Raw genomic sequence first — 17,057 nt, 5'->3', positions numbered from 1 at the left:
CATAACCACTTTTCCAGATTGTTGAAATTCCCTGATGCTTCCTAAGTTCTAGCTTCTTCTTTCCTTTGTTCACATGTAAGAATCCTCTACCAAACTAAAGGTCATAAAACCTTTTCCTACTTTTTTGGTTGAGTCAGGGTCTGACTATGTAGCTCTGGTTGTCCTGGAACTCAGATCTGCCTGCCTGGCTAAAACATCTTATTTTCAGGCTTTAAAAATCACTTTTCCTCCAGTGGTATTGATAGTGCAGAGGCAGGAGGATCTCTGAGTTCAAGGACAGTCAGAGGACTATACAGAGAAACCTTATTTAGAAAACAAACAGGGGCTGGAGAGATGGACCAGAGGTTAAGAGCACTCGACTGCTCTTCCAAAGGTCCTGAGTTCAATTCCCAGCACCCACATGGTGGCTCACAACCATCTATAATGAGATCTGGCACCCTCTTTTGTGTACATAGTAAATCTTTAAAAAAAAACAAACAAAATGTTGTCAATTTGCTTGCCTGTTCCTCCAGCATCAATTTTAAGACTTCACTGGATGTTCTTGTAATCCTGCTAAGCCCCAGTTTGACCTCGTATGTATGTATAGGACACCAAATAGATGACTACCTCGATTTAACTTTGGGTACATAATCAGACAAATCCAAAAAACAGCCCTATTTGAACAAAAGACAATGAAGATTTTAAAATATCTTTATTAAATAGCAATTAAGTTCATTCCTCTTTCATCTTGACTCATTTTCTGACACAGCTCACTTGATCCTGTCAATTAAAAAACATGATTAATCCAAAATAAACAGGAATCAAAATTTAAGACAAGTTACTAAGGTCTAACACCAACCAATTTGCCTAACCCTGTTAAACCAAGGAATGTGGTAGTGGGGGTTTGGAGTAGCAAAGAGCTACAAGGCAGTTTAAACTGCTGGGTGAGGGCTGGAGCTCAGCAAGCTGCCTCACAGCTTTCATGAAGCCCGACAATTCTTATAGCACACACACCAAGTATGGCACCTTCCTGTAATCCAGTTCTCTGGAGGTAGGGGAGAAGGGCCAAGTTAAAAGAAGGGTCGTGTTTCACTTCACAGTGAGCCCCATGCCATCCTAGTACAAAGAAATCCAACCATCATATCACTTACCCAGAGTATCTGTCAGGCTACACAGGTGGCTTTTCTTCTTGGCTAGTCCATGTTGTGTGATGTCTTGAGAAGAAACATCTGATTCCACCTATAAAACAAGATTTAATTAGCCCAGAAATTTTAGCCTATGTATCTTGTATTGGTATTAACAAAGAGCAACTTTTGGGGCACAGGCTCTGAACAATTTTTATTATAAATATAGCAATATAATATATCTGGTATAGCTATATGTGGCCAAAAGAACCACACTGACATGAGGTTTGAAAACCTGAAAGTACAGCTATTTCCTCTCTCTTTATTTCAAGCTTTTTTTTTTTTGGTAGCTGTTAATTTTTCTGTTTTAAGCATGCAGCATTTTGATTTTTTTTTTAAATTGTTTATTTTCAATTTTTTGGTCCCCCCCCCCTCCAAGAAAATGGTTTCTCTTTATAGATCTGGCTGTCCTGGTCCTAATCTGTAGATCAGGTTAGCCTTAACTCAGAAATCCACCTCCCTCTTCTTCCCAAGTGCTGGGATTAAAGGTGTGAGTCACTACTATGCAACTAAAAATTGTTGGTTTTTTTTTTTTTTTAAGATTTATTTATTTATTATGTATACAATGTTCTGTATTCATGTATCCTTGCAGGCCAGATCTCATCACAGATGGTAGAGTCACCATGTGGGTGCTGGGAATTGAAGTCAGCCTCTGGAAGAGCAGCCAGTGTTAACCTCTGAGCCATCTCTCCAGCCCTAAAATTGTTTTAATGCATGTTTTGGGCGCTGCCATGGAGGTACTACAAATCACACCAGTGTCAAACAGCATGCAACACCAAGTACACGATTCCTAACCCTTGACTGTCACACAATTCTCAAAAGCTAAACTGGGCATCTTGGTAAATTTGAGAACCAAATAATTTTCAGCATCAAAGCAAAATCAGGTCCCCCCCAAACCCCCATTTCTAAGGACACTTACTCCAAGTAAAGACTCCAAAATCAGCCAACATCAATCATTCTCACCTAAAGAATAATAAGAAAAAGTTAATATGAAAGACAAGGGTGTAAGATAAAGGCTTGAAAAATGCTAGTTAACCTCCAAATTTAAAAGAGCAAAATTCCAGAGATTAAAGACTGGAATAAGTTGTAGCATTTAAAAAAAAAAAAGGAAGAAACTTTATGGGGGGGGGATCTAAAATTATTCTTTCTGTAAGTAATAATAGATGACAGAATTAGGATGAAAACTATCTTCTTTAAAATGCAAAAGCCTCATTTCTATTTCCACCAGTCTGAGCACAAGTTTGACTGCAACCCAAAATATACTATCCCTTATGTGAAGGTATGTGCCAACGTCTACCTGACTAGGAGCTGTGCGCTCTACAACAGACCGCTTCCCCAGTCAATTCGTTGTGTCTTTCTTTCTTAGGTAGAAGACCCCCAAGAAGAGTGCTCTGGCCCTTTTCCCACAGCACACAACACTGCAGTTCTTTACCCTGCAATCCTATGTTTGCCTCAATCTGTCTTCTCCAAGTCCTCACTGTTTCCAGTTAGGGCAGGGAAGCTATGCCTTACTCCAACAGCAAGGAAAGTTTTTCTGAGGAAAAGTCAATGGCCTTCACTATATACCTGGCACAGTACACAAGAAACAGAAAGCTCAGCCTTAAATTCAAGTTGCAGGTTTTTCTTCCTCCCTGTATCATTACTGCCGCAGGTATATGGAATAGTTCTGTTGCACATGGACCATCCATAAGGGATACTATATTGTTTTGCATTCTTTCCCCTTCTCCAATTATTCCTACTCTATGTCCAGGCCCGTTTCACTTTTTTTTCCTCCAGCACTGGTGTTCAAAAACATTTTATGATTTGTTGTTTACCAACAGCTGTTGAGATTTCCACATTTGCGTCTAAAAAAATGCCAATCATTATCTAGCAGCAATGACAGATGATAAGGAGCAGTTAAATAAATCCTCTGGATTCTCTCCCTAGTAGGGAGCCATTTGAGAACTGCACTAGCTAGACAGCACTAAATATTATCAGCTAAAGCCAAAACCAAGAAAAGGCTCAGAACAAACACCCCAAAGCTCTAAAACCTATCCAAAATCATTAACACAAAGGCAGCAGTAATGCAGGACTGTGGATCATGTCACTGCAGCTGACAATGATTAACAATAGGAGACATGCACCCCCATTAAGGTTAAAGTCCAAAACTAATCACACACATCTCTTCATTAGGGAGAGTGAGAGTATGCATTGCTGGTAGGCTGCAAGCAGCCTTGTATCAAGAGCACCCATTACATATCTTTCATCTTTCAGAAAGCACCGGGATCTGCTCCAAGGGCCTAACAGTACGATAATACATTCTGGCACCACACCTCTGAACGTAGGTTTTCATTTAAAAAACAATTATTTTTTGGTTGCAACAAGATTATGAAATACAATGCGAGCACCTCAGTATTACTGGAACCCATTTAATTCCCATTTTTTTTTTAGTGTTTTAAAATCCCAATGTACTGTAATATTCACAATTTACACCTACATACAAATTAAACTAGCAGAAATCTACATAAAGTCAGTGGTTTCTCATTCTGAAGTACAAAAGCCTAATCTTAAAGCAGATCAAGGGGAAGAAAAATAACCCCACCCCAAATTCCCTAAGTCCATATTTTATCAAGTATATTCTCTGCAAAAGTTGTTACTGTTCAGAATAAGCCTGAGCTCTCTTGTTAACACTCAAAATCGCTAACTGAGCCACGGTAGCAAGCCTGTGCTACCGATTTAACAGACTATGACACTGCAATGTCCCCATCAGGGTTCCAGGTAGGTTAGTGATACTCATGTCACATGATTTGTATGGTATAAGGAGCTAAGTCACCATTGCTTTCACCTGTCAGTTATCACAAGTTGATTGTTTTGGAGTAAATACAAATCTGCCCCACCATCTGACTTGCCTGACCAAAAGCAAGCCATTTTTCTTGATACAGTGAAAGAAAATTCTCAGTCCTGAAGTTTTCAGCGGCACGTATGCAAAATGAACCAAACTTTCCAGTTATAGAACAGAAAGCATTATGAGTGGAAGCTGTTTCTCATGCATGCTACCTAAACACCAAGGTTAAACTGAAGTGAGGTCTACAACAACAGATGATAGGAAGCTCAAGTCCTAAGCAACAAAGGAAAATGCTTTGAAGACTCATGTACTACTGTGATTATTAAACATTCTGGACTGTAATCACATCCCTAAACTAGGGAAAGAAGAGCTACTCTGAACAAATGCACTCATTCTACAGAATACGACGAAGTCCTAGGATAGGGAATGATTCCCAATGGTTTCAACTGTAGGAAGTCAGTGTTTCACACTACTTTCCCCCAAGTTTAGAGTATAAACATACTCAGACAAGCCACATAACTATTCATAAGATTCCCATCTAAGCCCAAGTTAGTAACAAGTGCTCCCATGAAGCCCACACCTACAAAAATTTTACCACATTACAAAAAGAAAAACAAAAGCCAGAAAAAAGCCACCCCGCCACCCTGTGTCATTAATCAACTTGCAAAACAATACTCAAGATTGCATAATGAAATTAGACGTTGCTGACCAATGGGAGGTCAAGTTTGCTACTAAGGAGACTAGTTATCACAGACTACAGTCTTCATCAAGGTGCTATGAGCACCCCAGGTCAAGTATGGTTTGACTCCATCCCCCCACCATATGTGCTCCATTTTATCTTCAGTTACAGTGCAACTAAAGAAAACCACACAACTTCCAAGTCACACCAAAGATTCAAGTTTGCATTTTTTTCTGAGATCTCCAACAACACTGAATTCTTCCTAATAAATTACAGATCTAACCCCAGACCCAGATTTTGAATTAACCTAGCTTATCATACAAGTATCAGGTGCTGCACTGTTATTTCACTGTCAGAAGTGTGATGTCAGAATGCCCACTGAATAAAAGCACATAGCAAGTCACCAAGTTAGATTATATTGCTTGTTACCTACCTGTATGCAGTCGGCAATGAGAATCTTGGAGCAAGCAGGAATACTACATCCGGGTCCTAATGTCCATTGCCATTTGCGGTACTACGTTCCTCACAGTTACGCACTGCAGAAATGCTGGCTAAACGCAGTTATGTAGCAGGCCACTACTTTAATAGTGCACAATTGCAGTCCAAGAACACCACAAAACATTTCGCCACAACTTTGTGGCTTGCCCAAGCCAAGTACCTAAATTTTTATCTGCCATGATATGCCACTTGTAAGAACTGCACAGGTGTAACATTACAATTTTCCCAGATTATCTCTTTATATTAGTGGTACAACACACATAGAGTGGTGGGTTTTAAAGTACTTAGGAATTTAATGTCCTAAGGACAAAATATGGTCTCACACCACATAATGTATGTATGTCAATGGGTTCAGCTTATAGCATGCCTATTAAATAAATTTCTGTCTTAGAGAATGATACTTTTTCAAGTATACCCTGCAAACAAAATTTTGAGGAGGTGATTTCTTCCAAGGGAGAAAGAATGTCTAAATACGTCCTGTTGTTATCTCCCCTCCCACCCTAAGTTTCCTTTTTAGCTCAAGATGATTTCAATTCACTATTAGGCTAAACCATCACATGTAAGACTTATGGAAAGTCTCAGCAGCTTACAAGCCTTGGTACACTGATCAAAGTCAGTGTCGGTTGACACTATGCAACCTTATCTGCTAAACAGTGTTTAGCAACTCTACAGCCCACAATAAAGGCTATCAAAAGCCACAATCTCAAGAAGTTATCCTGTAAGCATCCTTCACCACTCTGTAGTATACTACTACCAAAAGCTTATTTTAGGGGTCTGTGCCAGCATCCCTTATAAAGAAAGGCATGTAATCTGAAAAATAAACTGAAACATTAATTTTATAGGCAGATTTTTCCCATTTCCCCCCAGCCCCCACCCACATACATTCAAATTCACCCTCCATGGGTGTCCCATGAACACCCCTCAGGTCCCTACTATAGAATTCAACCAAATGAGCTCCTTTCAAATCCAGACCTTTGTATCCGTACAGAAAACCTTTATATATCACCAATTATTAACTTCACTTGGGCCAAAAACTTTCTGACTGCTAAAATTATGATGGAACTACCTATTTCCAAGTGTACTGGTGAAGAAAAATTAATCTATTTTTAAGTAGATTTTTCTCCCTTAATACACCACATACCTGTCAGTCATAAAACCATTTGGTGACATGCTTCTTATAATCCACTAGTGTCTACTTCTTAAAAAAAATCACGGTATTTTCCTATTCATGAAGAACTGAATTGTTTCCACAATAGGTCTCCTTTTGTACTCAAGCACAGTACTCAACCTCAGCAAGTGATTTAGAATTTTTTGCCAATTAGCACCAAGGATAGAGGTGAAAAGGATGAAGACATTCCATAGTGAAAAGCTCGGTAATGTATAGACTTGAATGGAAATGTAACTAAGAACAGAGCCAAGCCATTCAATTACTTTAGTACTGTTAGAAGTTTTCTCTTAACGTATTTACACTGGGAAGAAATTCAAGCTTCCATTATACTCATAGACAACAGTAAACAATCTACTTTATTATTATCAAGTCAGAAAGTCTCTTGTTCTAGTAAGGAAATTTAACGATGTTGATAATCAACTAACATCAAAACACCCCCAAGCTTATGGTGGGAGGAAAGAGTATTTATCCTATGTAGCCTGAACAACTCTCTCCAGGTTTAGTGCTACGTTAAAAAGAATGATATAAACAGGTCAACTCCATAGTTGAGAATGGTTATTGACAGTCCTACTTGGTAACAGTCACCACTAGTTCTTAAAAGAGAACCGATACATTTTTCAGACTACAGATTTTGCTCAATAGCACAAGGAGGTGTATGTTTAAGAGTACATAAGGCTAAATGTACCTTATAATTAACTAACTCTTAACTCTTCTCAAGGTAAAATTTCAGACTAAATCCCATCTTTTAAATCACTTAAAGTAATACATGAAAAGGCTTCATGTTTAACAATCTTTAATTCAAATGCAAAAGTTCAGTACAAGCCAAATGTAGGGCTTGGGAATTATTCATTTAAAACAAAACAATAGGGGAAAATGCAACGAAATGATCTTTCCATTCTCAAAAGCTTTCAAGGAAAGGATCATAGATAGATAGGGCCATAAGGGATCTTTAACCCGCCCCCTTTCTCTTGCTACCAGTAGTTTATACCCATTCCATAATCTTAGTACATGTTCCTGAAGTAAGATTTACAGTTTAACTTTTCTAACATAACCATTTGAAAATGCTTAGCACCAGCTTGCTTCCTATAATGCCAAACAAATCTAACTACTTCAATATGCATTTCTTTTTAAAACAGGGGGGCCCACCATTTGTAGAAAGAATACTTAGCCTCCAGATACATTTCCCAGAAATGGCATATGCCACGCAAAGGCCTAGACACGCTCATGCTTTCCAAGTGGAATACCTAGCCTAATGTGCAGAGAAGCATGAATGGCAAAGTTGAAGATCAGTATAACTATTTTTCTATTTATTCGAAGCACAGTAAAAAAAATGGTACACTTTGGAAATTCAGTGGCACAAGGTACACTGCCATTAACTTGAGAAACATTATACAGTTAAAAAAAAAGTAAATAAAAAGAAATTGTTTTCTCCTGTTTCAAACACTGCGTTACATAATTTTACCTGCCCAAACAGACCATTTACAAATATCAGGTCAATAAACTGCTAACATCCATAAAAAGGTAGCTTTCTTACTAAAATGCAAGAATTTAAAAGTGGTATCTAAACAAGAAAAGACAAAAACAAACTGGAATGAAAGCCTCGAGCTCTAAAATCGGGGTTTTTTGTTCGGCCCTTCATATTCCTCTCTCCCTCTACCATATCCTGCTGGAGTTCCAGGCCCCATTCCTCTAGGACCCTGTCCACCCACAGGACCCGCACCTCCCTGCCCAAAGCGCTCAGTACGCTATTGGAACAGTAAATTAACAGTTCATTAAATGTAGTTGATGTCCATGTGTGTTAAGTAAATATTTTAGAAGGTTCCGTAGTCAACGTTCGTCGATACAATCACCAATGAGTCGAGATCCACAGGTACCGGGAACATAGAAAGGAAAAAAGGGTAATTTGAAAATTAGTTTACGGTAATACATGCCTTGTGGTATGTTCCCACTTGAGCCATTCTCATACACCTGTTTCAAAGAACAGATCTTCCCTGTAGTGCTAAAAAATTTAATTAGTGCAGATGTGAAAACCCATTCCAAAATGAGTTCTAAGAAATAAATTCACATCAGATTAATCCACTGAAACACCTGTCCAGGTATGAACAGAAAATCATCTCCAACCATAAGAAGCTCAATCAGACAAAAAAAAAAGCAACTCACTCAAAGAAGTGACAAAGACCTACTCACCAGTTAGTGGCATGTGCTGCATAAGAAACCTTGTGCTTTTCAAGATCTTAAGACACATCTGCAAAGTTGCAGAAATCTTAAAAAGTTGGAATGAAGCTTAATAAAATGCTACCAGACTACAAAAAAGAAAAAGCACAAAAAAAAAACTAATAGATTTTTACTTAACCGGCACAGTTACTTGATCAAAATCCCATGTTGCCACAGTCTCACAGGCATACCACACTTCAGAGCCATCACTATAAACCAGAGCGACACATGCACAGTATGTTTCTTCTGCATTGTTACAAACACAATACACAGCCCACCTACTTCAAAAGTCCAACTTTTTCTTAGTTTTGGAAAGGACACTATCACTTTGTTATGATTCCATGTTTTAGGTTATCTCCCAAAACAGCCTATCCACCAAGCTAGGGGGACTGCAATAAAGCAGTGAGTGACTTCACCACTCATCCAGTTTTCGGTACTTTCACTTTAAACACAGAAGTAAAATAAAACCCACATATCCTAACAACAGAAGCCTACAGGCATTCCACTTACAATTCTACTCAAAATAACCCAGTTACTGGTCATTACTCAAAATAAAAAAATAAAAATAAAGTAAAAATGGCACCAGGCTTTAACTATTCCTACAATTTCAACTTAAAACACTACAGAACTACTAGAACAGACTACTTAGTCTTTTACTTTTGAAAAAAAATCTTCAAAACTGTATGGCTTCTACAATAGAGCTAAAAAGAAAATTTGAGGTTTCAGAGTTATCTTACGATACTTAAGAACTTAGGAGTTGTTAAATGCATAAACTTGTGTCTAGATATCTCTAGGCAACCTAAACTAAGAACACTAAGAAACTAATTAATAAATTTGATACACCTTGTGCTTTCTAGAAAGTATGTAATACCAAAATGTATTTAAGTTCAATTTGATGAAGCCTAACAGCACTATATCCAACCATTTATAAATGCTAACTTAAATTTTTCAAGAAACCTTAGGCAGGTTTTAAATGAGATCTCACACTCAAATTCCTATGAGCTAGAAAATGCAGCTCCTTTGTGACAAAAGTCTACAGGTGCATTATTTAGATTCAATTCAGTTACAAAAATGTATTCCCGCCAAAATGCAGTTCCTACGGACCTGTAAGCCTACTACAGCCACTCACACCAGAAGTCACTTGACTACTGGAAAGCACCTGACAGGCTGTCTCATAGGTAATGTGATTGCATCAACGAGTCTAGAACAAATGCACACAATCAGTATGCTTAAATTGCTGTTGTCTTTTGCTACCCTGTAGCAAAGTAGAACCATCAGTTCCTGTTAGAAGTACCTACAGAGACCCAGCAGGTGGGAAACGACGAGTCAGAACACTAGACAGTTCTTTTTCATGGCTAGAAATAGAAACCACACCAATTACAGATCCAAGTCCTACCTGTCTCTCTAACATGCTTAAGGCTACAAGCCTTGAGTCTCATTCCTACTTATGGCAAATACCAGCTTGAAGAATGTCACTGTGCCATTTCTCCCACTTGGATGAAGAAAAACCATATACATTTACCTAGCATCTAAAAATTTGGATTTGCCATGCACTGGAGGTTCCAAAGTGCACAGACAATAAACTGGAAAACACCTATCTACTACTTATTGCCAAAGATAACTCTATATACAGCAGCATTGACTCCCTGTTGGCAACCAAATCTGTTTAGGTCACCACACATAGTTCTACATTGCCAAAGTAGTCCTCAGTATTATATATATTTACATGATGGGGGAACTAAAAGTCCAGTCAGCTACTTTAAAGAGAGAAAGAGAGAGGAAAAATAAACACTCAAGTCATGAAATTAAGCATTTCCTTTGTACTATGTCCCACAGGATACATTACCATGTCGCTTCCCATCATGGAACCACTCATGGTTGCTGGTGGAACTCCAGGATTGGCTTCATAACCTATGCCACCACCACCACCTAGAGGTGGAAATTTCTGGCCTCCTGAACCATAGGGATCTGGGAGACAAAAACAGTAGTCAGCACCACCAGAGCACTGCTGCGCCGTGTTTGTTGACACCCTTCACTGAATCCTCTCACTTACCTCCCATGTTCATTGTTCCACCACCACCCATTCTCATGTCTCTTTCTCTCTGGGGGGAAAAAAAGCACAAAAATAAAACTTACTTATAGGTGAAACTTACACCAAGTACTCAAGTACAAAGGAAATTCAACGCAAGAAACCTATCCAGGCTTGGAGGGACACACTTCTAATTCCAGCACTTGGGTGGCAGAAGCAGGGAGCTCACTGACACCAACCTAGTGTACATAAAGAAAGAATTCTAGGCCAGCCAAGACTAAAGAACAAGACCTTGCCTCAAAGTACAAACACACACACACACACACACACACACACACACACAATCCAAGGCTCAATAAAGCAGGTTTCTCTATGATTGTCCTGAACACTGGTTAGACTATCAAAACAAAGAGAAATAAAGCTGAGGTGGTGGTGCATGCCTTTAATCCCAGAACCAGGGAAGACAAGGCAGGTGGACCTCTAAGAGGCCAGAGCTGTTACACAAAGAAAAAATAAGAACAAACAAAATTTGATCCAGTGAGATCTGGTTATGGTGAGTACCACATACAACACACAGAGACAGCTACACCGAAGACGACACTGAGTCAACGTCATGCTAATTGGTCCCCCAGCTCCAGGGTAGGCTACAGACAGCTCCAATTAGACTGCACACACAACTTACGGGGTCCATGTAGCCCATCCTGCTGTAACTTTCTTCTCTCTGGCGTCTCATTTGTTCTTCCATCTCTCGTTGGCGAATCATCATCTCTTCCTCTCGTCTACGCCGTTCCTCCTCTTGCCTACAAACGTTTTTCAGGCATATAAACCAAAGTATCATCTACATATCCTTAGAATTTATACTTGAGGTCAACCAGCTATGGTAGCCCTTTAAACCGAGTGCAAGAGAAAAGGCAGAGGGAACACAGCAACAACACCTTGATTCAAAAATACCTGAAAAGACCTAGTAGTGGTTTGTCTTACAATTTTAAAATGTGTAGGTCAAACTAGACTGTTCCAAGTCTAGAATATAACAGCTCTACAGACAACAGCATTCTGGCAAAGAATAAGCTTTCCTAAGGCACTTAGTACATCTTGTCTACAAGTGAAGGCTGAATTTAACACTATACCTCAATTGCATTTCTTTACGCTTCTGCATTTCTTGACTGTGAAGTTCTTCCATGCGCCTCAATTCTTCCTGGCGTCTCATCAGATCTAAACATAGGAAATTAACACTTTTAGATTCATGTTAATGAGGTTCTGGCCACTTTAAATGCCAATTATCCTTACCAGTAAAATTCTGAGGCTTTTTTTTTTTTTTACCTTGGCGCAAAAGATTTGCTTGATGCTCATGGTAGGCATCTTCCATTTCACTTTCCAATTTATCTTTTGCATCCTTCATGTTTTTTTCAACTTGTTCCCTTTGCTGTTTTTCCATCTCATCCAAGGACTTCCATCGTTGAGAATATTCATACTCAAAGGTGCCGTGCTGAGCAAAACGAGGTGGTGTTTCTCTCTCCCTGACAACACAAAATGTATATAAAGCCAATGTGACTTCCTAAAAATCAAAACCTTAAATTAGGCATGATGGCTCAATGCCTTTAATCCCAGCATTTGGGGAGACGGAGGCAGGCAGATCTGAGTTCAAGGACAGTCAGGACTAGAGAAATCCTAAGTATGTGTAAGGAAGGATATGGCCCAATAGTGAAGCACTTGTGTAAGCATGTAACATAATGAACAATGCCCTGGATTCGATCCCCAGCACCAAGGATGGACAAAGAAACACAAGACATGGTGCTTTCTCTATACCACTGTGATGTCTTTAAGATCCTCAACTTGCAACCCTGCTTAACTGTGTTAAGAAACACAAGACACAAATCAGAATGATAGTGAAAAAGACTGGAAAGATGGCTCAGCAGAAGGAGGCGGGGAGCACAGCAGTTCTTACAAGGGACCCGGGTTTGGTTCCTAGCACCCTCTTCTTGCCTCCTTGGGAACCACGCACACATGGTGCACAGACATAATGCAGGGAAAGCATCCACACACATTAAAAGTTAAATTGTACTTTGTAGACACTGCTTAATAGAGGGTTCCCATCAACACTTTCATTCCCCTGAAGCCTTCACTCATACTATCTTCTTGAAAATCCCCACCCCTTTCTGAGACAATGTCTCACTGTGTAGTCCTGGCTGATCTGGAACTTGCCTCCTAGATAAATGCACGTGTAACCATGATTTACCTAAATTGTATCAAGTCAAGGAAACAAGTTATGATATAAAATAAAGCAAGAAGCCAGGAAGGCAAGATGATGCATGAGTTCTAGGCCAGTCAGGTCTACAGGGAGACCCTATGTCTAAATTAAAATTAAAAAAATAATACAGTAATAGAAGGTAGGCAAGAAACCCCACCTTCCCTATGTCCTATAGCCTAATTGTCCAGGCTTATTTTTCCCACCAGTATCAAACAGATTTCATGCAATTTAGGCATGTATCTTATCTAAATACATGTGAATGTATTTAAACTGAACATCTTCAAGTTCTGCCTGAAACCAGACATGGTGGCACAGGCTTTTAGTCCCAGTACTCTGGAAGGCAGAGATAGGTGGATTGATTCCTGGGTTTGAAGGCCATCCTGGTCTTTCACAAAGCAAGTTATAGGACAGCAGGGTTTCCCAAAACCCAGAACTACTCCACCCCCAAATCCCAAAACTAAAAATTCTGTCTGAGCCTGAGATTTTTTTTTTCTGTTTTTTTTCGAGACAGGGTTTCTCTGTGTAGCTTTGCGCCTTTCCTGGAACTCACTTTGGAGACCAGGCTGGCCCCAAACTCAGAGATCCTCCTGGCTCTGCCTCCCAGAGTGCTGGGATTAAAGGCGTGCTTCACCACCACCTGGTGAGCCTGAGATTTTTTTTATTAAGCATATTCAAGCAACATTGTAAAACATATTCATAAGACCTGTCTTGACAGCTTACATCTATAATTCCAGCACTTGAGACAGAAGTCAGGATTTGGTCAAGGTTTTGGTAAGCTCGGCCTTCATAATGGATTTCCACAGCAACCAGATACACAGACTAAAAATTTTGTAACTCCCAAGCAGAATATAAAATTACTAACTTTTCTTTTAGTTAATCTTAAAATAAAAGCTTAATCTTACTTTTGATACATTGGATTCTTCTGAGCCAGTTTTTCAGGAAGGCCATCTTCATCATCTAACTGTTCAAGAGGTTCCACAATGACCGGGCGAGGCGTCCTAGTAACAGAAATGATTCCTCACCTTAACTTCCTTCCAACTTCATTTGTAACCCCCAAAATTATCCAATTTATCAAACAAAAGACAACTTACGTTGTCAGTAGGAAAACACCTTCACTGCATCTTTCAAATGCTTTTCTTGCTGCTGGCTTTGAAGCAAATTCAACAATGCCTTTCCCTGTAGATCTTCCACGATCATCCACAATTACAACAGCCCTTTCAATAGGACCAAACTGGCTAAAGGCCTCTTCCAAGAGTTCATTAGAAACATAGGGTGAAAGATTCCGAACAGAAAGAGCTGCAGCATGTGTGGCAAAGCGAACCCGAAGCTGTCTACCCCTCATGGGGGTATCATCAAGTTCAGCTTTGGCGATTTCAGCCAAGGCTCTAGACTCCTGTAAATATCAGAAACATTTCTAAACAACTCCAAAATTACCTAATGTCCAATTTGTCATACCCCTTCCTATTCTTACAATTCACTCAAGGGAAGCGTCATCTTCCCGAAGTCCCTTCCGCTTCCAACATCCCGAGGACTAAAGGTCTTTGTTGCTCTGCCCCAATACATACTATACTGATCTTTATCAATGACAAGAAATTAAAGGCCAGTTACTTCTTCCCATTTAAAACCAAACATTCAAGACTTTGCAAAAGTAAAAAAGAAACCCAACTATTTTTTATTACGTATATGTTTTAAAAAAAAAAAACCAAAACACTCACAAGTTTAATGAACCCGAACCCTTTGCCTTTGTTGATAAAAACTTCTCCGGGTTCTCCGTATTTAGCAAACAGTCTTTTGAATTCATCCTCTGTGATATCAGCAGGTAGGTTCCCCACAAACAACCGACAGCGCTGTGTGTAAGTTTTTTCTCCAGGCCTCCGCAAGAGAGACAAGTTGGCTTTAAATCCCTAATGAAAAAACTGGAATTCAGACACCAAGGCAGGAAACAGAAACAAACAAAACCAGTTTTGGTTGTCCCTAATGGGCCACATCACCCATTGGTAACGACACTCTTTTTTTTTTTTCCATACAAACACTACACCAAGTTGGTCCCCTATTTGGGGACCCAACAGGATCACTGACTCTAACATCGGAAAGGCCGTCACCAGACAAAAGGCTATTAAACACACTCGCCGTTACCAGCAAATGCCAAGCAACAAAACTGGCTGACGTCAACAGATAAACCGAGAAGGGAAAAACACGAGGCCCGCAACTGCCGCACCGAAATGCCGCGTCCTCTCCCGGAGCACGGCGGCGCACTAGCACAGCCCCAAGGGACTGGCCAGCTTCTAGCAACCCTCCGCCCAGCCAACAGCTGCCCGCCCGCCGGAAGCCCCGCCTTCGCGAGCATGCGCAGGCGCGCTTCCGGCAGGCCAACAAAATGGAGGCCTACGCTGCCGCGGGCGGGGGGGAGAAAAAAAAAAAAAAAACGCCGGGGGTAGGGAGGCGCCGCCATCTTAGGGAACGGACGGCTGGCTCGTGGAAGGACTCACCTCCGAGTCCGAGATCTTCTCTTCTGTGCGGGCTGCTGGCCCGCTGGGAGGAGGGGGCCCCTGGTGATGCTGCTGGTGGTAGGGCGGGTGGTGCTGGCGGCCCCCGCGGGGCTCGCCGCCACCGCGGTGAGGCGGCTTCGGGTGCCCACCGGGAGCGCCCATGCCGGGGCCCCCGCCGGGTTTAGGCCCACCCGGCATCTTGCCGCCTTTCGGGCCGCCTGGGCCTGGGCCGGGGCCTTGCTTAGGCCCTGGTCCCGCGCCGCCGGCGGCTGGAGGCGGAGGCCCAGCGGTCTGTGGCGGCGTTGTCGCGACCCCGCTGCTCGGCGTGGAAGGCGGCGGCGGTCCGGGGGTAGTGGAGGTGACCGCGGGTGGCGGGGTCGGAGTAGGACTCGGGCCCGGCGGGGCGCCGGTGGTCGGGGGATTGGCAGGCGGGGCCGAGCCGGCGGGAGGCGGCGCGGGGCTCACCCCCGGCGCAGAGCCGGGGCCTTGGGGGACGACGGGCTTGGACGAGTCTTGCGGCGGCGGCGGGGGCTGCGGATGGGGCGGCTGGTGCGGCGGCGGCTGCTGGTGCGGCGGCGGCTGCTGGGGCGGGGGCTGCTGCGGCGGCGGCTGCTGCGGCGGCGGCTGCTGGTGTTGCTGCTGGTGCGGAGGCGGAGGCGGGATCGGGGGCTTCGGGCCGCCCGGGCCCGGGCCCATGGGGCCGCGGTTCTGGTTGAGGCCCATGCCAGGCGGCGGAGAGCGGAAGTCATGGAGGCCGCCGCGGCCACCGCCTCCTCCACGCCGGTGAAAGCCGCCACCGCCACCGCCGCGACTCCGGAACCGATCCCGAGACATAGCTGCAGTCAAGGGGCGGTTGAGGCAGAAGCGGAGAAGTCGCTCGGGGAACGTGGATGCCACCTTGCTTCGCACAAAATGGCGGACGACACAAGCAGCGCACCGCCTTTGTCCTCCTCTTAAATAGGCCAGTTCGGCCTGGCCCGCCTTCCCTAGATTGACAGTTCCGCTATCCAATAGCAAGTACAGTACTTGATGATGAAACCTGAGTCTTCCTTATTGGCTCCCTAGAGAGAGGCGGGAGGAAGGGAGGGGCTGAGTTTTCCATCTGGCCTATGAAGGGATGAGGAGTTGCCTATACGCCTCTGTGATTTGTTGGAAGAAATTTGAATGGGCAATTCCTTGCAACTTTCCCGTGAAATCCAATATCCAGGGCCCTGTCAGCTCCTGATAGGTTGGAAAAGCTCTTTCCTTTCTTCTATTCTTCTTTGAGCAGTCCGCTATTCTTGTCCAGAAAAACATATTCACTGGTTCAAAGTTATAAAATGAGCACCTGTTATCTAACTCTTCTTTGTGCCAGGCCAATGAAATTAGGGAAAAAATCTCACAGGGTCTTAAAGCACAAAGATTTTATTTCATTGAAACCTCATCGGAGGCTAGCAAGTTGGCAAACACATGTGAGCCCATCACTTGGGAGGTGGAAGCAGCATGATCAGGAGTTCAAGTTTACCTCTACATTACCAACTACATTCGGTTAGAAGCCAGCTTGGGCTACATGAAACGAAAAAATAAAATAAAATAAAATAAAGAAAAAGGAAAAGCAAAAATAGCCCATAGGAACACAAGTTGTTGTAGCACTGTAAAATTTGCCATTAGGCTTAAGCGAATACAGTCTTTGTCCCAGAGAAAACTGAGTTAGAGAGGTGAGGACACTTGCCTGGCATGCAGAAGTCTCAGTTTAATCACAACAC

General features: G+C 42.1%; 1 protein-coding gene across 2 annotated transcripts; it reads right to left on the bottom strand.

The window, feature by feature from the left end:
• Positions 1-672: 672 nt before the first annotated feature.
• Sfpq (splicing factor proline and glutamine rich) lies at positions 673-16,278 on the bottom strand. Of its 2 annotated transcripts, none has more exons than XM_036177402.1 (12): positions 15,313-16,278; positions 14,539-14,727; positions 13,915-14,216; positions 13,726-13,821; positions 11,896-12,092; positions 11,703-11,787; positions 11,258-11,375; positions 10,600-10,648; positions 10,393-10,514; positions 2,083-8,077; positions 1,131-1,218; positions 673-759 (listed from the first exon to the last, which is right to left on the bottom strand). In XM_036177402.1, exons 1-10 carry the CDS (start codon positions 16,144-16,146, stop codon positions 7,940-7,942), a joined length of 2,130 nt encoding a protein of 709 aa, XP_036033295.1. In that variant the 5' UTR covers positions 16,147-16,278; the 3' UTR covers positions 673-759; positions 1,131-1,218; positions 2,083-7,939. The 2 variants fall into 2 exon arrangements, with proteins under 2 accessions (XP_036033295.1, XP_036033296.1); XM_036177403.1 differs by having other exon boundaries at positions 2,083-2,126.
• Positions 16,279-17,057: the final 779 nt, after the last annotated feature.

Source organism: Onychomys torridus, chromosome 2, assembly GCF_903995425.1.
Source record: "Onychomys torridus chromosome 2, mOncTor1.1, whole genome shotgun sequence".
Classification (NCBI taxonomy): Eukaryota; Metazoa; Chordata; class Mammalia; order Rodentia; family Cricetidae; genus Onychomys; species Onychomys torridus.
The sequence above is the reverse complement of the archived record's forward strand: the minus strand, read 5'-3'. Positions and strand labels throughout refer to the sequence as shown.